Genomic DNA, 21,266 nt, shown 5'->3' with positions numbered 1-21,266 from the left:
ATTAAGTTTGAAGCTGGGTAAATAATTTTTGAGTGTAACCTTAATGCTTAACCTTCCTATGTTTTAATTTTTACAATTGTCTGCAACTTTAACTTAATTTAAATGCGCATCGTCAAAACTATACACTGATGTGTTTTTAAATTTGTTTATTTACACTTGATGGACGATGCAAATGCTTTTAATTTTTTTTCAGTATTAACCAAAAATTTCAGTTAAACAAAAACACCATGGCTTTAGAAGGACTATTTTTTTTAGATTGAAGTTATTATTCTTAAAGAAAAATATGTCAAACAGTATATATATACATTCAATTAAATCAAGTGATGCAATTGGCAGAGCACAATCAAATTTTAAGTGTTGCAATTGGCAGAGCACAATTCATTGCTACTAATAATTTTTTTCAAAATCATTTTAACAAAACACATGATCTACTCCATTATAGGGGCAGGGATGAGGTTGTATGAAACTTCTGATAGCTGAATCTCACGTTTGGTGTCCACCTTCTTTCCTCGGTACCCTCGTAGAGCAATAAGAGTTGTTCTCAACATTGCAAATCTTATCCTAGTTCTCACGTGTCTTACTACATCGCAGTACCTTTCCTTCCTTTTTCTTGCAATGAGGTCTGCTACTCTGTTGACGAACTGCTTACACTCTTTAGACATTCCTCCAGATGTGAGGTATACAGCCGGGGTCGAGGTAGCCTTTCACCCCTTAGGTCTGCCTAATCTGTCAGGCAGACCCACCTGACAATCACAACACTAGATCAACCAAAATTTTTAACATTTTAACCCCAAAGTTCAGAATGACTGACTTTACTACTAGTGTAATGTGCTTGCGAGGTAAGTTAAAACGTGCGCTATTAGCTAATCAACATAATCACGCCCTGCTTGATTGGACCGTCAAAGATTTTGACTGCACAAATGTTATTGTCCAAACATAACTGGCTGGTCACACACATCTCAATTAAAATTACGCTAGGCCACTGTTTTCCAAGTCTTGTCCTGTGAGTAAAGTATGTGTGAGAAAGTTTTAATAAAATCATTGTATATTTATTTTTGAATTTTTAAAATCTAATTTGAGAATGAAGGTTAAAGAAATTTTTAATTAGCACTGTATAGTTTAAGATATTTATAGCTTATTATAACAATTGATACAAAGGCCATAATCTTTCACCAGCTCTCCAATATCCACCTTGAAGCTGCATTTTATATCCTAAATATAAACTAAATCATGTTTTAGTGTAGACTTTTTGTCACAACAAGACTGCAACCTATAGTAACAATTATAAACAGAACCTCTAATGTCTGCTAACAATTTTTCTTCTAGTCCTAATCTGAGCCTAGTCTCTAAAAACTTAACTGAACTAGCGTTTCGGTGTGTGCAAAAGCTTCCAGGCACGCGCATTCCTTGCCCCGTTAGTTACCTGTCCTTCATAAACCAAACTAGCAGTCAGGACAAAAAGTCATACACTAAATGGGCATTATATTTTATGAATTGTTTTACATCTTTTTATTCTGTAAAAATGTGCTAAAATTAAATTTCTTGTTTCATTGAATTTCTTGTTTCATTGACATTCAACACTCTCTCCAAGTACTCGTCCTTCTTCTCTTTCTCGTTCTCTTCGTATACTTCTTGAAGAGTTTTTGTCCTGTTTGATAAGCAATTGGGGTGTGAAACCCTTATGTCAAGAAAGGTCTTATCAAATGGAGTCCAAACTCCTCTAGCAGATACATCAAGCCGAGCTTGGTCACCTGTTATAGTCTTGGGGTTGAGGCAGTCACCCTCATTCACCTTCTGTAGCTGGGGTTCAACTTTTACATCATGACATACCTCACGAAGTAGATTTGCCATTGTGTCTCTGATGTTGTTGTGGGTCATTATCACGTAGCCCCCTAGCTTACAGGTGAGAAGGTGGTCAAGATCACTTGTTTTCCCACATCCACAGGTGATGGGACTGTTTGGTATCCACCAACTGTAGCGTAAGCAGACACTGTCTCGAAACTCCTCTTTGTTCAGAGTGTAGCCATACTGCTGAAGTGGCAATGTGTTAAGCCAACTGGACGCTCCCTTTTCTCTTGCTGTTAGTAGTGCTCTCTTAGAGGAGGTGCCACATCTTTCAGCTATAGCGTTAAACTTGGCTTGGAGCTCGGAATTCTTCAAATTTTTTTTTTCTGAATGAAAAAATTTTTAATTCTGAATGAAAAAAATTTTTAATTCTGAATGAAAATCTTGAATACCCTTCAATAAAATCCGTATCCGTTTAACTGTTTGTATTCATTCTTGGAGTTAAGATCACGACATCTGGAGAACGTCACCTTGGTGCAGTGGTAGGATCAAAGAAATACAGGGAAGATTACATCAAAGAAAAAGTTGAGAAATGGATAACAGATATTGAACAACTTGCTGATATCGCTTCTGAAGAATTACAGCTGGCTTATTCAGCCTTCACCAAAGGAATATGCCACCGATGGAGGTTCTTCATGAGAACAATACCTGACATTGCAGAGTACTTTGCCCCACTGGAGAGCAAGATCATGCATGTGCTCATTCCAGCCCTCCTCGGTCGTCCAGTCAACCAGCATGAGAGAGATATCCTCGAACTTCCTGTTCGTTGTGGCGGGCTAGGCATCATCAATCCTGTCAGAATAACATCCCGTGAATATGCTTACTCAGTAGCGGTAACTAAAGACCACGTGAGTTTGATCAACCAACAAGACCCGGATATCACCAAGCTGGACATGGGCAAGATAAAAGAAAAGAAAGAAGAACTGAGGAAACAGAAAGAGGAGTTTCTCTCTCAAAGGTTCAAGGTGCTCCACAAAGAATCAGATCATCAACTAAAGAACCACTTAGACCAAGCAAGAGAGAAGGGAGCCTCAACATGGCTTTCGACACTACCACTGAAAGACCTCAACTATGTTCTGAACAGGCAGGAGTTCCAAGACAGCATACGCTTAAGGTATGGTTGGAAGATCCAAGGAGTGCCCTCTAAATGTGCTTGTGGAAATGTTAACAGTATCTACCACGCACTTGACTGTGAACTAGGCGGATACGTTAACATGCGCCACAACGCTATTAGAGATACTGCTGCTTTCTTCCTCCGAGAAGCAAAGTGTAAAGATGTAAGGATAGAACCAGCACTCCTGACAGTCCAACCAAGCTCCTTCTCAAGAAAGACCAACACCCAGGATGAAGCCCGTCTTGATGTTGCAGCTGTCGGATTGTATGCACCCTTTGAAAGAACATTCTTTGACATTAGGGTCACACATCCTAACTGTGACACAAACACATTTAAGACGCTAGATAAGATCTATAAAGATCACGAGAAAGAAAAGAAAGATTTGTATGAAGAGAGAGTACTTCAGTCAGAGAAAGGATCCTTTGTCCCTCTAGTCTTCACAACCTCTGGAGGTATGGGACCGCTATGCACTGTATTTGTAGATCGTGTCTCTGAGATAATAGCTGACCATAAAAAAGAAGCCAAGAGCCAAGTCAAAAATCATATCAGAACACGATTCAGATTTGATCTGTTAAGAAGTACACTCATTGCACTAAGAGGAATCAGAGGAAGATCAACGGCCCAGTATCTTCAACTGCATGACATCTCCTTCAACCTCATCCCCCAGAAGACAAGCTTTGAGGTCTCCTAGATTTGTTTATGTAAATTTTGATATTTTACTGTACTATTTTATGTTGTATATAATTTTACGGACGAAATGATCCCAGGGGGGACTCCCAACCCACTGCTTCGGCGGGTAGTTGACGCACCTTTCACAAGCAAGAGCCACTTTGGTCTACTTGCTGTGAGGTGTCTCAGCTACATTTTTTTTTTGTATTCATATTCTGTTGAGAATTAATCAACTTTAGGACTTTTATTATGTCTGCGAATGAAATTTGAATAAATTGTTGTAAATGCTATATAATAGTGTTATCACTTATCATACTCAGCATCTCTCATAAGAAATACAAATTTTAAGGAATACAAATTTGAATTTTGATCTTTATTAGAGATATACATATCATAGATAACCATAAAAGCCAAGCGTCGGCTGATTGCCTCAATTTGGATTAATGATAGTTTCATTCTATGACATTTAAGAAGCGAAATAAGTGCTCCGTGCAGTCTAGTGCAAGCTCGTCAGACATTGTCTCGACCTACCGGGCCGTGAAATCTGGGCGGGAGCCTACGCGAACCTGGGAATATGACGCCCTATAAAGCTATAACTAGATTCAATAAATAGTATCTCGTTGTTTGAGTTTTTATTTTGTTCGTTATAGCATCGTTATTTCGGTTGTGTTTCTCATTAAGTTTCTCAAAAAATGATAAGTTTCTCAAAAAATTGTCTTTTCTCAAAAAAATTGTCTTTTCTCATTTCTATACATTTATGGTATACAGTCAAGTTCGGCTGATGTTTTTAATTTCAGCCCCCAATCATCAAATAAGGAAACATGAAGTAATTTGAACATCTGTCTTTTAGAGTTCGTATATATGTTAGTTCTTTTTTAACATTATATCAATTAACACTGACACCCAGGTGGGCACTAACAGGCAACGTTATGCTACTGCTGATACCCATAAGTCTTCATTACATATTTTCTTAAAGTATTAGTACCCTTACTGTTCATTATTCATCAATCACTGCCACAGATCTAACTGGGCATGCATTTTAACTAATTTTAACCAACTCAGGTGGCATGTTGATTATTGAACCATTGTGGGTATTTGGCTCTGTTGGATTTTGTATTGCTTGTGGCCGAAAGCAACTCTCTGAGGTGGAAAACCTGTGGACAAACAGATACTTTCTGGTGATGGTTGCAAAAATTCTCTTTTTCTTCATTCCTTTCGGAAGCTGGATTCTCTATTCTCATACTGAGTGGGAAACTACATTCTTCCTCAACAAAGGATCCAATTTACTGCCAGTTATAGCCACACTGGCAGTATTTATGCATATTATAGTAGCATTGTTAACTTATTGGTTGAACATGCAGCTTCTTAGAAAGTATGGTCCATTGATAGTGGTAAAGTTATCTATACTTGGATTTGGACTCTTCTTTTCAACTCAAGGAATGTTCTATGATACTCTGATGTACTCTGGAACATATGATGAATTTCACAGTGGAGTTACCAAGAGTTTTCTTTCATTTTTCTTGACAGAACGATTCAGAGACTCATACATTATGTTTTTTGTCTGTTTTGGGCCAGTTTTTTTTGCTGTGGCCCTGAGCTTCAATGAGGTTTGTACCCATGATGAAAAGAAACAATTTGTACAAATACTGTGGAGGGAAGTGCTTGTGCAAGGTACTTTCATCTGCTTGGTGTATGTATTGATAAGCTTATCTGGTGTAGCATCTCACAATTTTACTCTTTATAGATTACCAGCTGTCATTTTCATGTATTTTGTACCAAATTCTACTTTGATTTTGCCATTTCATTTACTTCTCTGGAAAGATTGATTAGTATGTTTTGCTGCAGCTTGAATTACCAAAGTTTTTCTTATATTGATCAAATGATGGATTATTTTCTTGGTATTGAACTGTATGAATTTTGACCCATTCAAATTTTTCAGACAGCATCTGTTGTAGCATCTGTTGTAGCATTGTTTAAAAAGGGTGTTAAATCTGATCCCTTAAATTATAGACCTGTCTCATTAACTTGTATTTTGTGCAAAGTGTATGAAAAGTTAGTGAGGGCACATTTATTAACATTTTTAGAAGAACGAATTTCAAAGCATCAGCATGGATTTTTGAAGGGTAAATCTTGTCTATCTAATCTTTTAGAGACATTTGATAATATTCTTGATATTTTAGACGAAGGTGCTCCTGTCGATCTTTTGTATTTTGATTTTAGTAAGGCCTTTGACACAGTCCCCCACTTTAGACTTCTATCTAAATTGGAGGGGTTTGGGGTCAAGGGAAAAGTTCTAGATGTTATAAAAGACTTTCTGACAGACAGAACCATGAGGGTTTGTGTAGAAGGACAATGGTCTGAGGTGAAACACGTGTTATCTGGTGTTCCCCAGGGGTCAGTATTGGGTCCTTTGTTATTTATTCTTTATATAAACGATTTACCTGACAATGTTAAAAATAAGATTAAATTATTTGCAGATGATCTCAAGTTAGTTTGTAATGCAGCTAACCATGGAAGTGTATCTGATGATATTTTAGAACTCGAAATTTGGGAGAGTTTTTGGCACTTAAACTTCAATCCTGCCAAGTGTAAAGTAGTTCATATTAATCTGAATAATAATCCTAACTCGAATTATATTGTAAATGGAGTGGAACTAGAAGTATCTGCACAGGAAAAAGATTTGGGGGTTATTACCCATAGCTCCTTGCTTTGGAATGAACAGATAAAAGCATGTATTTCTAAAGCAAATCGTATGATCTGCTGGATTGTAAGGAACTTAGTTATTAGAGAAAAGGTTGTAATGATATCTATTTATAAAGCTTTGATAAGACCTCATCTTGAGTATTGTGTCCAATTGTGGAATCCAGTTGCGGCTCATGGAAGTTGGGGGACTGTTTTGGAGCTGGAGAGCGTCCAGAGGCGGTTTACCCGTCTTATTGATGAGGTGGGTACTCTTCCATACAGCCGTAGACTGGATATACTCAATTTGACAACGCTGGCAGAGCGGCGAATACGTGGGGACCTTATTGAAGCTTTTAAAGTAACTAGTGGTTTGACTGAATATGGATCGGGTTTGTTCAGAATGAGCAGATCTGGTCTTAATTTAGTTTCAACCAATAGATGTAGTAAGAGTGTAACTAAAGTCAGGAATATTCAGTCTTCTTTTCTTCCGGAGCGAGTCATTCCTTATTGGAACAAACTCCCTTCAGATGTCAAGAACTGCTCGACAGTTTTAAGCTTTAAAGTTAGATTGGAAGGATTTAAGAAAGAAATGATTTCTAAAAACAGTGTAAATGATTCTTATTTTTGGACTGTTTCGAATGAAGTTTTAGGGAAAATTTAAGGACCAAGTTATTTAAGCAATAAGGAGAGACATAATGAATATCTTTGGTTTCATCCTTTTGTGGCAAAGAAGCGTTTTATAAATCTTTATTCCACTGGGAAGTATTAATGAATTGTTTATAGATAATGTATTAGATTTTATTAGTTAAAATTGAATTTATTAAATTATTAATGTTGATGGAAAAGTATATTTATTTAAAGTATTTTTCTATTTAGTGCAATGATATTTTGTAGACACTTGTGATGATGTTATGTCATAATCTTTACTTACTTACTTACTTACTAGACAGTGTTCAACTATACTTGAATTGACTTAAAAATTTATTTAACAATTTACTTTACAATTTAATTTACAATTTACTTTACAATTTACTTTACAATTTACATTACAATTTACTTTACAACTTACAATTTACTTTATTTTTGGGTTTTATTGTTCAATTCTAAATATCTTTTTTAAAATGAATCCAGTTGATAAAACCTTCAAATGTTTATTTTAAGACTTTATGTTAGCTGACTATCACCTGTAATAATTTTTCCAATGGTACAGATAAATCTATATTATATAACATAAACTGCAAGAATTGTATTTATTGTTTTATTGTTACCATTACTTGGCAGTTGGCTGCCAAACAGGGACAAAAGAAAATCGCGATTATTTTGGCCAAAAATTGCGATACCGCGACAAGCCAAACAGACGACATATAAAATTTGTCGCTTAGAATGAGACAAATCGTGATCCCACACATGCCGCAATTTCCTTCTGTCCCTGCTGCCTAATGATGAAATTCTCCCCCGAGGCTCGAAGATCATTTAGGAAAATAAAACCATCTTTATTGTAAAATGTTGTAAATAAATGACTCAGCCCATCTATTCATTTCCCACTGCCTTCCACTCCCCGGCCCAAGTTAAGGAAATAATGATAACAAAATCCATGACAAAATTATCATATTTAGCTTAGGGATGAGGCTGGTAAGATTTCTGCTGCGTTACTACCCTCCGGGTATCATCCTGGAGTATGAGCAGGGCAGTCAGACCAGGACGAGGACTATCGACCTACTGGATCTTACCGAGCGCAGTAATATCTACGAGCTTGTTGCGCAGCTTCAAGCAAATGAGCCACTCATTACTCCGTCCAAAACAGATCAGGTTACACTTTTAAACCTGTAAATTTAAAGCTATTGGTGACTCCTGTAAATTGCTGTTTAGAAAGTTTCTAGTATATTTTATTTTTGATTAATAAATTTTATGAGACAGTTTTCTCACATATTTACCAATTTTGTCAGCATGAATAAGAAGTTGTTACTTTGAAACGTCGTTTATCCTAACAGTGCAATATCATTTGTCGCAAATCAGAATAATCAGAAACTATTTGGACAAACCCAAAAACTGTCTATTAGTATAATATAAGAAAGCTCTGAATTACGTAACTTATTTCAGGTAGCTAAGCTGCTCCTGAAGCTGCAGTCGAAACTCTCTTCACCAGACAAGCACCATTACAACCACTACAAAACTATTCGTACTCACGTCCTCCCTGTCACTAACGTTAGCTTCAACAAAAGTGGATCCAAATTCGTGTCAGGTGGGTTTTCAATTTTCATCTCAGTTATTAAAAGTATGATCAGATTGTAGTTGTTAGTGTTAAAAGTTGAATAGGAAGTTCAATTAACTTTACAACTCTACCCGCGACCTTGAATTTAATGCCAATATAGCTCGACTCCTATTTCCTAATTATAATTGTCTTCGTGACAAGCTAACCAATCAGAAAGCTGTATTCTAATCACATGACACAAACAAACCAATCAGAAAGCCGTATTTACGACCCACTCAGGTAGTTACGACCGCACATGTAAGATATGAGACACCCACCAAGGTCAGGAGCTCCATGTGTTAGACGGACACAAGAACGTTGTGTACGCTGTTGCTTTCAACAATCCCTTCGCAGACAAGATTGTAACTGGATCTTTTGACAGGTCCGTGTGTTAAATTTAGGGATTTTGATTTTTTTTGTTAAGTTTAATAGTGGTAATTAAATTAATTAAACTCTTAGCCATTAAAACTGTCCCCATCAGGACTGCTAAGTTGTGGAGTACAGAGACAGGGAAATGTTACCACACCTTTAAAGGGCACACTGCTGAAATAGTGTGTGTCACATTCAACAGTTCCAGTACCTTGGTTGCTACGGGGAGTATGGATACTATGGGCAAGATATGGGATGTGGAGACTGGGGTTGAGATGGCTTCTTTACAGGTGAATTAGCGTGTCACGTGGTGTGAATACTTGACACGTGGTGTGAATACAAGACACGTGGTGTGAATATAAGACACGTGGTGTGAATATAAGACACGTGGTACGAATACGGTATATCGCGGTCCCGGTGATCATTGTGCTCGCTCTTTGTGTTTGCCGCACTAGAATATCTTATTTAAGCTATTAAAGTACTGATTTCGTGGGTGCAGTGGTGTTCGTTATATAAGACAAAATACGGCAAAGGGTTTCTGGTCCCTCGATTATACCATATTCGTAGGTTTCATAAGTTGAATCATACCCTATTTAACATATTGAAACTTAGATTCCTGTTTACACACAACGACTCACTTGTTCGCAAAGGAACTGATCTCAATATAATTTTATTGTACACCTACACCCAAATAAATTTATTTTCAAAGTAAGCACCGAATTTTTCTTCCAACCGAAAATGGGCCAAAGATAAGAAAGGCGTCAGTAAAATCAACAAAAAATGATATACGTTAGGACAGGAAACACGTGACATAACTTGACACGTGACGTAACTTGACACGTGACGTAACTTGACACGTGACATAACTTGACTGTTTCAGGGCCACAGTGCGGAGATAATCTCAATACAGTTCAACAGTCTTGGGGACAAAGTGGTAACGGGCAGTTTCGACAACACCGTCGCTATCTGGGACGTGGAAACTGGTCACAAAATCTCCTCACTGATTGGTTAGTTTACTTTATGCTGCCAGCTGATTGGTTCCATGCTGTCACGTGTCAAACCGAACATTCATCAGCTCATGATTACCGTAATTTATATTCAACAATCAACAAAAACTCGCGAAATCTGTGATTTTTTAACACGTTACTAATTTGAAGGACACCGAGGTGAGATCTCAAACGCGGTGATTAGTTACGATGACACTCTCATTGGCACAGGATCCATGGACAAGAGTTGCAAGGTAAGTAACTTACTTAATTATTAACTTTGTTTATACGAATATTGTTAGCCATTTTAGACATCCAATCCAAAACCTTGAATATTTCAGTCAATTAAATTTAGGATGATTCTGAATGTGTCTTGTCTGATTAGCAACTAATATGTTTTTAGTTAAGAAAAGTTCCGGTTTGAAGAACCATCTCAACTCTCTATTAATGATCTCTTTCTTTGAAAAGGAACTTTAATTTTTGTAGCGAGCATCAACCTTTTAAAGGATGCCCTCTTCCACAATTTAACATCTCAGTTGCTATACTAAAAGAAACATTTTCTTGCAATATTGAAAAATAAAAATACCGTGCATTGCATTCAATATCTCAATTTAAATGTTCTGAAATAAAAAGGTCTTAAATGATATCTTTAGAAATATTGTCGTCACATATTCTGCAAATATAAAATATCGCTTATAACTTATAAGGTTTGCGGTGATATAAAAAATAAATAAACCCTGATATTAGTTAATTGAATATGAAAAAATAATCTTTGCTATAACACAACATCTTTGCGTATAGAATTCGCTCCAATAGCTGTAAAGGTCCTCTCATAACTCTTAAAATGTTGCAAGAGTGGTCCTACTCTATTCGTGTGTTCGAGTAGAGGCTGGGCGTTATCTTTTCTTTGTGACTGTGTTTTTCACTGAAGGAAGTAATTCGGGTTAGTGAGTATCCAGGGGGTAACAAAACGGAGAAGATAATCAATAATTGTAAATGAGAGTAGTTTCATACTGAAATTGTTAATCTCTGTACCTGTTTTAAATCTTCTTAACTAGCTCCCGGATACATCTTTTGAACTGTCCTCCTCCCAGACTCCCGCTCCACTAATCCTTTACTTGTCCGTAATTGTGTTCTGGCTTCACTTCAGACTCCTATCAGTACGACACATTCCGGAGACTACACACCGATGTTTTACTGCTTTGTTGTTAATGACATTATTTCCCTCGGATGGATTTTAATTAGTAATCAAAAGTGCAATAATGTGAGCAAAAGCATAATAATATAAGCATGGCCCCCACCCTGTATCATTCTCTCTTAGCCCCCCCCCCCCCAGGCCCCCACCCTGTATCATTCTCTCTTTGCCCCCCCCTGGCCCTCACCCTGTATCATTCTCTCTTTGCCCCCCGGCCCCAACCCTGTATCACTCTCTATCTTCTCAGGTGTGGGACTGTAGGTCAGGACAGTGTGTTGAGACACTGTACGGGCACACTGACGAGGTACTTGACATTTCCTTCGATCACAGGGGAAAACAGCTGCTCTCTGTTTCTGCTGATGCTACAGGTATGTTTTAAAATAACAATATTTACTAATATTGTAAATCCAAGAAATTAAATTGAAGCAATTTGATTGTTAAACAGCTACGAGTTAAATTTATACTGCGTTTAGCTTCGTATTGTATATATAATGTAGTATAGAAACATTACTGGGTGTAGGTTTAAGCATTTTATGAAGTATATCACATGTATAACTAAATTAAAGGCTAAAGTTCGTCTCGAACACTTTTATCTAACAAGCCCCCTGTTTTAGCCCGAGTATTCGACGTTGGCTCCTACAAGTGTTTGGCCACGTTTGTGGGCCATGAACGTGAGATCAGTAAAGGGACGTTTAATCCTAGCGGTAAACGTGTTGCTACTGCTAGCAGTGATAAAACTGTCAGGATATGGGATATAAACTCAGGGAAATGTTTACAGGTTTGTACTTTAATTGGGTTAATTAATTAGGTTAACTAATTAGCTAGTGGATTCATAAATTCATTGTCGTGTTGGCAAGAATGACTAGTTATAAACACTATTTCCGTTAAAAATTCAATGAGTTCGTTAATTCAAAGCCATTAATTGCAGTTATCAGTATTAATGACATTTCAGATGTGTTACATGTGAAACTCTGTTTCATAGTGTATTGTAAAATGTAACATTTCACACGATTTTACGCAATGCGTGTTCGAAGCAAGCAATAATTCTAAATTTAGATGAGCACGTTATACATTTTACATGTATTATGATATAATATATAGAATTTTCGAGTGCCCTGCCTTGCATGGCAACTCGTAAACACATCTTGCACGAATTCTATTACTCAATCAATGTGTTTAAACTATGTGGTGTAGAGCTCGTATTGGTTCGTGTAAAGAACTCGTTTTCAATAGGATTGAATGAAAGAAATTGTTAGATAATGAAGATGGGCCGGGGGGGGGGGGGGGGGGGGGGGGGGGGGATTGAAATTGGGAATGGTTTAGGTATGAGTAATGCTCGTAGTGCTCAAGTGGAACTAATATTGAGTATTGAGGTCTGGAAAGGTATAAAAAGTGTGTCTGATGTGGGAACACTCTTATTTGTTTGTAAATCTGCATACTAAATAGATAGATATAGATAGATCTTAGAAATTTCGAGAGTCTTGAGGAAAATGTACTAACTTAAGGACAATGTACTAACTATGCTATTTCTGCCCAGCAGTCTATGTAAAGGCTGAACCCTTGCTCTGGGAGTTAGTGCACATCGAATACTACTATATTTCAATTTATCCGGAATAAAAGGAGAAAGTCGCATCTAAGAACAGATTTTGAATGTTGTAAATGTTTCAGACGTTGGAAGGGCACACAGACGAGGTGTTCAGTTGCCAGTTTAACTACTCGGGTGATATGCTGATAAGTGGTAGTAAAGACAACACGTGTCGACTGTGGAAAGATACGAACTCTGGAAAACTTGCCGGTGCTTTATAGGATTTGTCTTTCAAGGTTTTGTGAAATTGCCATTTTTTGGGACATTTCCGCGCGCGCGGTAACATCTATGGTAGTTTCGTTGCGCGCACGTACCGTCTTTTTGAAGCGAAGATAACGAACAGCTTAATTAATGGCCGGATCGATTAAATCTGGTTGGTTACAAAATCTTGAACATAGAAGAGTAGGGCGTAGGCGCTTTGTTTTGGCTACCATGTTGACCATGGAATAACAACTTTTCAGTAATATCTGGATTGTTATATCAGTGTTGAAATCAGTTGTTTAACATTAATTTTATAGAATATATCCAGAAATCACACATTCTATCAGATCAGTTTAAAGGTTAAATTCAAATCAGATTGTTGAAGGGCTGTTTCAGATATTTTATCTATTTATACCACACCAACATGTAATTAAATGTTATTATAGTGTTTATAGATATTTGTTTTCAAACTTGTACTTCTTATTTGAGTCCATCATTCATACCGAAAATGTACTCACAAATAATGAAACCCATAAATATATGTACTTGCATAGTGCATACATTCAGCTGAAACAAAGCAATCCCTCTATCTTCTTGTTGATATAGGATGTCTCCTCTCCTGTATTTCCTCCTTCTGATAAGCCCTTTATTGGCGGTCCACACAAACAACTGGGTGGTGATAGCAGATGCTAGCCGGTATTGGTTTAACTATAGACATGCTGCTAACGCTCTCTCAATCTACTACTCTGTTAAACGATTAGGTGAGTTTTATCTTACGTTTACTTTTACTGGTTATTGTTGAATGTGAATGGACTTTATTTTAATGTATATAATATGTGCCAGTTTAATGAATTGAAGCTGAATTGAGAGAAAGGCCATCATAAGCACCTTCTTAGCCCCTCATAATAACAACCTATTCTCAGGTATCCCAGACAGTCATATAATTTTGATGTTATCTGACGATATGGCTTGTAATCCTCGTAACCCAACTTCCGCTCAGGTGATTAATTCATTGGATAATTAATTATTTAATTAATTAATTAATGTTGGAAACCTGTTTTGAACACGGAAAGCCTTTTTACAATGGATGTGCCTGAATATTCGGTACAGGTCTTCCTTTAAAAAATCATGAAGTCAGTTTAGTAAATCTCCGGGAATATTGAAATTAACATACATTGTTAATTCAGGTGTTTAACAACAGAGATAGACACGTTCAGATATACCCTGACGATGTGGAGGTAGGTGTTACCTTGGCAACATTGCCATATATAGCCTGAAGTTATGAGGACTGTTTAGGGTCTACTTGTAGACTTATTGTAGATTTTACCTTTGTATGGCAGTTTAACCATGGTTACATTACCAAATAAGGAAGGAACACAATGGCACCCCCAATCAGGTAGATTACAGAGACTCGGAGGTTACCGTAGAGAACTTCTTCAGAGTACTCACTGATAGGCTACCTGAGGGGACCCCGAGTTCTAAGAGGCTTATGAGCGATGAGAATAGTAACATTCTCGTGTATATTACTGGTACGTGTAGTTACTGTAACTAATGGATGTACACTGATTACTGTGTATCGTGTAGCAACTTTAGTGACATGGTATAACTTATGATGAATTCCAAAACTCTTTCCAATTGTCCTCATTAGTCGGGGTTTGCCTTACCAGACGAGTATTCTCCAAATTCTGATAAACATAGAATGGTTTTCTCGCCATTATGATTTGTAACGTATCTCTATCTCCCAGGACACGGGGGTGACGGATTCCTCAAATTCCAGGATACCGAAGAAATGAATGCTTTGGAACTTTCTGATGTCTTCCAACAGATGCACGAGAAGAAGAGGTATGGTTAATGTTTATATTTGGCTTAGTATAGTTTTTAAACATATAATGTATTTCAGAGGTATTCGAGATGATATTGAAGCGCATTTTATTTCTTCTGATTCGTATCTTCCATTTATACAATCCCTTCGCTGCACATGTTCTGTTTGCAGGTATAACGAGCTGTTCTTCATGATAGATACATGTCAAGCAGGATCAATGGTTCTCCCTATCAAGTCTCCCAATATCATTGGAGTAGGTCAGTTCAAACTGGTAATCTGTTATTAGCTGTGTTCTTTCTTTGTTACTACCTCAAACTATTTGAACGTAAGCATTGTGAAGTAAAGCCAAAATTCACGACCAAATGTTTCTTCAAAACTTTGATATACATTTTGATTACTTGAGCGTGGGCAAAGCCGCCTCCTCGGATCATTTAAAAACTAAAACTATTTTCTCACCAGGGTCCAGTACAGTGGGCCAGGACTCGCTCTCACATCACGGTGATAAAGAGATAGGGGTCTATGTAATTGACAGGTTCACTTACTTTACACTGGACTTCCTTGAGAAAGTACAACCGAACAGCAAGGCAACTCTAAGTGACCTTTTCAGGTTGGGGGTTAATCTGAAATTGAGATTTCTTCAAAACAAAACAAAACGTTTGGATTAGTTTTAGTTTTGGTGTGGTTTTGAGTTTGTCATTTCAATGTTTCTTCAGCTCTAGTTAAATTACTTTTTTTTGTGTAGTCCCCGAAGACTAATTCAGTCAGGCGTTGCTAACCAATAAATTTTCCAGGGTTTACTCCACAGCAGAGATAAGATCCACTCCGCAGTACTCCAACTTAAACCTGTTTAAAACCAGAAAACCAGGTGATGTCCTCATAACTGATTTCTTTGGTAGTGTGCGACAAACCGTGCTGTTCGATCAGCAGGTTGCACCACTAAATAGGACTGCTGTGTCGGACGAACTGAAGGTTAATGATGGGAATTTTGAGGTTCAGTTGGAGGCTGTGTCTCAGTTACCTTTCTGATGGAAATATTTTAGATTTCTCAGTTAAGCTGAGCTGTCTAGGTGTTGCTACATTTCACCAATATTTATAATTTTTTTCTTTATTGGTCCATTTGAAGATTTTAAGTTTGGCTTTTATATTTTCGTTTTGACTGGTATTATCTATCTTCTTTGTTTCGGAGGAAATGTTTTACATTATTATCAGTTTTGATGCTATTATTTATTTCACTATAATTCACAATTTCATATTTCTGTAAGAAATGGTTTTGTTGTTTTACAGAAATGAACTCGCCTTAACAGTGAGTATAAATTAAAGTGCTCACTAAGACTACATTGTCGTAATGTCGTTGCTAACATTTGTTTACTATTTAAACTTAATTCTGGGTTTAATTTTTATCAAATCATTCCAATTCCAAACAAAATATACAAAAATTATCCGAGAATCTCCATACTGGTTAAAATTCATCACATTTGGCACTCGAGATGAAGACGTAGTGGTGATGGGGTTGTTTTTATTGTTGTTGTTGACATAGTGCTACTCGCCACTTAGGCCCAGGATCATTATTATATATAAAGCCGGACTTCTAGACAAGGTGCTTGGTTGTGGGACACACTCAACTAAGTAAAGTTGAGACACCTCAAATCTCCCTATATAGATATCAACAGATATATTTTCGTGCAGTTATACACGCTTTTATTTCGTTGCTAATTTGTGCCTCTGTTATCAGCAGCGCTTATCATCTCAACAACTGTCTCATACTCGCAGCTACAGCTTGTTTTACGGATACTATACACTGTGTATAACTGATCAACGATATGCCGACAGTAGCAGAACGTTTTAAATTTGACTTAGTAGAGACCGATGGACAAAAGTTCCTACTTGATACCGTGAAACAGTGTAAAGTCGATTGTGTTCAAGAACTAAATCATGAGAGCGTGAACAAAATTGGTAACAAGGGGGATTTAGCGGCAAAGTTTTTGCAAGCCATGCAGCTCATTGAGAGACAGCATAACATGATCATAAATCAGAGGGTACACGTTAGTTAGTATCAGTCTAGTATGATACAGCTGCAGGACCAAGTTATAAAACTACAGGAGCAACTATTATCTGCAAAAGAAGGACTTTCTAAGGCGATAGAGTTTAACGAACATCTCAAGACTGAGTTTTTTGAGGGTGTTCAGAAAGAAGTCAGTTCAGTTAAACAAAGTTTTAGCGATGTGGTGAAATCCGGTAGTATCGAGAACTCAGCTGCGATTTCTACAGAATCCATTAAATCAGTTGCCAAGCAAATTGCTTTGGAGGAGGAGTTGGGTAGGAACATCATGGTCTTTGGGCTATGCGAGGAGGTCAATGAGGAGATCAATACAAAAGTCGCTGAAGTATTGGAATCATTGGGAGAGAAACCCCGAGTTGAGGCTTGTAGAATCGGCAAGAAATCACCGTCAGCTGCAAGACCGGTTAAAGTTTCCTTTTCCAGTTCTTCGATTGTGCAACAAATACTGAAGAAGTCGAGTAAACTGTGTGGAACAGAGAGATTTAAGAGGGTGTTCCTAGCTCCAGATCGTACAGCAGAAGAGAGAGCTCAGCGTAAAGAACTTGTCCTAGAGCTAAAAAGAAGAGCTGGTATTGAGAAGGACAAAAAACTCTTCATTCGTGAAGGGAAGATTTGTAGCCTTGAGAGGCAAAAATGAGTTTCTAAATATTTTTCGTGTTGTGAGCAAATCAAAAAGTTTAGCTCTATGAGTATTTGTCTTCTGTGTGCTTAGTTTTTGTCGAAGGATCTAACCATTTTATTTCACTTATACAAAACTGTATAGTTTTCAAGGGATTAATCTGGTTTTAGGCGAATCTTGTTCAGAGATCGCTGTTTCATTACTCTTAGTCAGCTGGTGCAGCCTTTATACATACTTTTATATGTATATTTACAATTTTAAATTGCTGTTCAATATCTATTTTTAGTAAACATTAACTGGGGTAGTAAAACCCAGTTCCCAATCAATCATGCCTGACTAACCTGTGAATAGTATAGAGTTCGCCCGACTCTATGAGTATGGCAAACATTATCTTCTGAGTTGTTGAGATTCTGAGTATCCTTTGTCAGTGGTGCTGGCAGCTGACGGATGTTTGTATCACGTGGTGACCCCCACGGTCGCTTCACTATATCGTCTTCGACGATACAGGGGGAGCCGCGCACTTCGTGCGCGGCGGGTCATACAACGTATGACAACGTATGACAAACCGCGTATGACAAACCGCTCCTACTAAATCGCTCGCCCAAATTTTAAGAAAATTTTTGTGAAAAGGCCCTTTAGGCATGAAAGTGATCTAAATCGGTGTATTTTTGGACGCGGTATTTTTGGACGGTGTATTTTTGATCGGTGTATTTTTGGACGCTGATTCCGAATCACCCCCCATGACGTAGGGTTAAAATGCTTCCCTAGAGAGTTATGGGCAAAAAACCGTTTTGGTCACGTGACAGGCTAGTAAAACGTGAATTCGATTATTTAGGGCTCGGGTTAGTGTTAGGGTTGTGGTTAAGATTATGGATTTTACCAAAACCCATAATCATGGGTAGAGTGGACCGCTGCCAGTGTCTCTCTTTCCCAAACAAAAGGAAATGATATTAATTTGATTGACCGTTCTCAAATGCAAAATGATACCGAGAATGAAATCGGTCGCTCGCTTTTCCCATTCATTCACGGCTTACGAATTGTAATAATTTTCGATTGATTACATGTCAATCAGATGCTGTAAAAATCTCTTTGGGTTGCGTTCGGGTCGATACCTAGTATTTCGGGGTAAGGGACAAGGGTGGTAGTTATTACTTATTGAACAAGCTGAAGTTTATTGAATCTTCATTGCCGAGTACAGCTGCCTTGGGGTAGTTCTTCTTAATCTATTAGTATTACAATTGTAAATGAATGGGAAAAGCGAGCGACCGATTTCATTCTCGGTATCATTTTGCATTTGAGAACGGTCAATCAAATTAATATCATTTCCTTTTGTTTGGGAAAGAGAGACACTGGCAGCGGTCCACTCTACCCATGATTATGGGTTTTGGTAAAATATCATCTCTTTTTGATTATAATGTCAGGGTACTTTATAAAGTCGAAACATAAACTGATATATTCATTAATAAGGAGGAAGTTTCAACGATTTCGAAATTTTTCCTTTAAAAAACATTTCCTTGTGTTTAGGGAAGCATATCGGTCGATCACTGACTGAATATGCCACTTAATACTCATTCAAGTTGGCATTAAATTCATATATAATGACATTAAACTGTCGTGGCAAAGCAGAATTTGTTGGAAATCACGAATGAGCAAAATTCTCACCTTTCGCACGTGCAAACTTTGAGCGGACGTTGCGTGCGCATCCAATATTGAATCGCCGTAAATTTTTGCATGTAATTGTATTATATATAGTTTAATAGGCATGCAAAGTTTCAAATTATTTCAAGAAGAACTGTAATCACAACGGCACTCTAAAGTAGACAGAAAATGACGAAAACAGCAATTTTCAGTGATTTTAGCAATTTTCTATCAATTTGGGCGTGTCCCCACGTGTGCAACTTTTCGATTTTCAACTTTAAAACTAGCCTAATGCACAATTTATACCTATAGGAAGCTGAACTGAGCTCCACAACCCAAGGCATGGCCCAACACCAGAGAATACTAAATCGCAAAATTGACGTTTTTATAAAATAATTCTTCAAAAAAGCACAAACTTCAATGACGAATATCTTTATGAAGGAGCAAGCTAGAAAAACTTTCCGGTAGATTTTCAGAATGCTTGAACAATTATCTAAGGTAAAAATTTCCTCAGATTTTGAATACAATTACTCCTTAATGGTTTAAAATTAATTTTAAAAGTTATTACTTTGTCAAAAATCAAGTTTTAAAAACGGTTAACTTGATGACGTCATCAAGGGGTGTTTATGACGTCAAATAATTTTTTTATACAATCTTACTATATATAAAGCGAGACGATATATATGGTTCCGTGCCATTTTACTGACACCATGGCATCAACTTTAACACGACTTCCCGCAAAAACCGTAAAAGATATACAACTGAAACTTTTTTGACTGGGTCAAATGCTTTAATGGCCTTCAAATCAGCATGAAAAAATAAAAAATAGGCCAAGGAATAAGAATTTTAGTGCCCAAAATTTGGACTCCCAAGTGATGTCAAAAACGCGAATTAAATAGGTAATAATTATTTTAGTCTCTCGAGTCTTGACACCACTTTAGGGTAGACGGGTTCCTGCTAGTGTAAACTAAAGTGTAAACAATTATTTGCAAGACCTGTGGTCGGAAATGGCTGTATCTTTTATACTTTTAAATCTATGGACACCTAAATACAGGCTACAATTGACTGGCAAAGCGTCTATCCCTGAATATATGTATATGTATATATATGTATGTATGTATGTATCACGACAATCTATCGTAAAACAGGGGTTCTAGAAAACCCATTTCCCGATGCTCCTGAAACCTGAAACTTTTTTTGCAGTCGATTTGGTCAACGTCTAGACGCCCTGAAAAATTTCAGATCTCTAACTCAATTTTAAGATGGTTTTTAAGGCACCTGAATATGGCGATTTTGGGTTTTTTACCGAATTTCGTATAACAGTGCTGGCGAGTATTTTATGCAAATTTCTTAAAAATCTCAACATAACTATTTTTTATTCCTGTCATCTTTGACATCAAATTAGAATGTTTTGAACTAAAAATAAATCTGCTGAACGACTTCCGATGAGTCTTAATGCCTGAAAAACTCCTGCCGGAGGCGGCGGCCTTCGGCCGCCGCCTCCGGCCGGAGTGCACGCTTCGCGTGCACAAAAGAGGCTTGTAACGTGTACCAAAGGGGGTATAATAGTAAAGGGGGTATAATAGTAAAGGGGGTATAATAGTAAATGGGGAACATAGTATACCCACAATAAATGCAACGGTCGTGCTTGCCAGCACTGTGATAGCTTCGGGGTTATGGTTAGGGTTAGGGTTGGGATTAGGGTTATATAGTCAATAGTATTAGTTATAATGTATAGTATTAGTTAACTTATGCTTTAACAAATAATTTGAGGTATGGCGGCTGGGTTCAGAGTTTTATCCGACAAGTACGTGACAGCTCTCTCCAGTCACGTAGGAACTGTCGGTGAAGTTGCTGCTCTTTTAAAATTTCGTCGTAAAAGAGGACAAGAAACGACAGTATTAAATCGTATAGTCGGTCTCAACTTTAGATTCGAGCAATGAATTTATGGTTAGGTTCCGAGTGGAATGAGTCTATTTGGCATAGCCCTCCGGACGACACAAAACATTTCGAGCGGGCAGCGAGCTTGACTGATTCGACTGATACCATAGTAACACAATCTTATAATATGGCAGTGTTACCATGGTAACATTTGTAGCGCGATGCACTACTGGGTCGCGCGCGCGCATCCAATAATGCTTCTCGCAACCATGCTTCCAATAATGCTTCTCGTATGCAGATCGGCGAGATGCGAAGGATTGACATCGTGAATCAAGGTAACATTACCTTAT

General features: G+C 37.5%; 4 protein-coding genes across 4 annotated transcripts in view; all 4 read left to right on the top strand.

Moving 5' to 3' along the window:
• The window catches only part of LOC134819637 (Golgi-specific brefeldin A-resistance guanine nucleotide exchange factor 1-like), a 391,238-nt gene that overhangs the window by 108,597 nt on the left and 261,375 nt on the right, over positions 1 to 21,266 (top strand). The gene's annotated exons all lie outside the window — the stretch shown is intronic.
• Positions 7,934 to 12,937, top strand: LOC134819276 (dynein assembly factor with WD repeat domains 1-like). Its single transcript, XM_063829121.1, is given in 9 exon segments — positions 7,934 to 8,119; positions 8,411 to 8,552; positions 8,802 to 8,943; positions 9,043 to 9,220; positions 9,811 to 9,937; positions 10,088 to 10,170; positions 11,359 to 11,479; positions 11,726 to 11,889; positions 12,780 to 12,937. Coding segments are annotated over 9 exon segments (1,281 nt in total). The 3' UTR covers positions 12,918 to 12,937.
• Positions 13,501 to 16,101, top strand: LOC134819646 (putative GPI-anchor transamidase). Its single transcript, XM_063829700.1, has 8 exons — positions 13,501 to 13,658; positions 13,821 to 13,897; positions 14,085 to 14,139; positions 14,298 to 14,426; positions 14,643 to 14,739; positions 14,891 to 14,976; positions 15,179 to 15,326; positions 15,511 to 16,101. Exons 1-8 carry the CDS (start codon positions 13,505 to 13,507, stop codon positions 15,743 to 15,745), a joined length of 981 nt encoding a protein of 326 aa, XP_063685770.1. The 5' UTR covers positions 13,501 to 13,504; the 3' UTR covers positions 15,746 to 16,101.
• LOC134819638 (oxysterol-binding protein-related protein 9-like) overlaps positions 20,794 to 21,266 on the top strand; it is a 108,838-nt gene continuing 108,365 nt past the window's right edge. The window contains exon 1 of the mRNA XM_063829685.1: positions 20,794 to 20,808. The gene's annotated coding sequence lies outside the window, so the exon portion shown is untranslated. The remainder of the gene's footprint in view (positions 20,809 to 21,266) is intronic.

The sequence above is a fragment of the Bolinopsis microptera genome, chromosome 8 (genome assembly GCF_026151205.1).
Source record: "Bolinopsis microptera isolate Bmic1 chromosome 8, MBARI_Bmic_1.0, whole genome shotgun sequence".
Classification (NCBI taxonomy): Eukaryota; Metazoa; Ctenophora; class Tentaculata; order Lobata; family Bolinopsidae; genus Bolinopsis; species Bolinopsis microptera.
Note: the sequence above shows the minus strand (reverse complement) of the source record. Positions and strands in the feature narration are given on the sequence as shown.

Excerpts from the sequence above, each read along its gene's own strand:
- LOC134819646 (XM_063829700.1), top strand. The coding sequence starts at position 13,505 with ATGTCTCCTCTCCTGTATTTCCTCCTTCTGATAAGCCCTTTATTGGCG. Across the intron at positions 13,659-13,820 it reads CTACTCTGTTAAACGATTAG|GTATCCCAGACAGTCATATA; the intron begins GTGAGTTTTATC and ends ACCTATTCTCAG. Across the intron at positions 14,977-15,178 it reads TCCCAATATCATTGGAGTAG|GGTCCAGTACAGTGGGCCAG; the intron begins GTCAGTTCAAAC and ends TTTTCTCACCAG.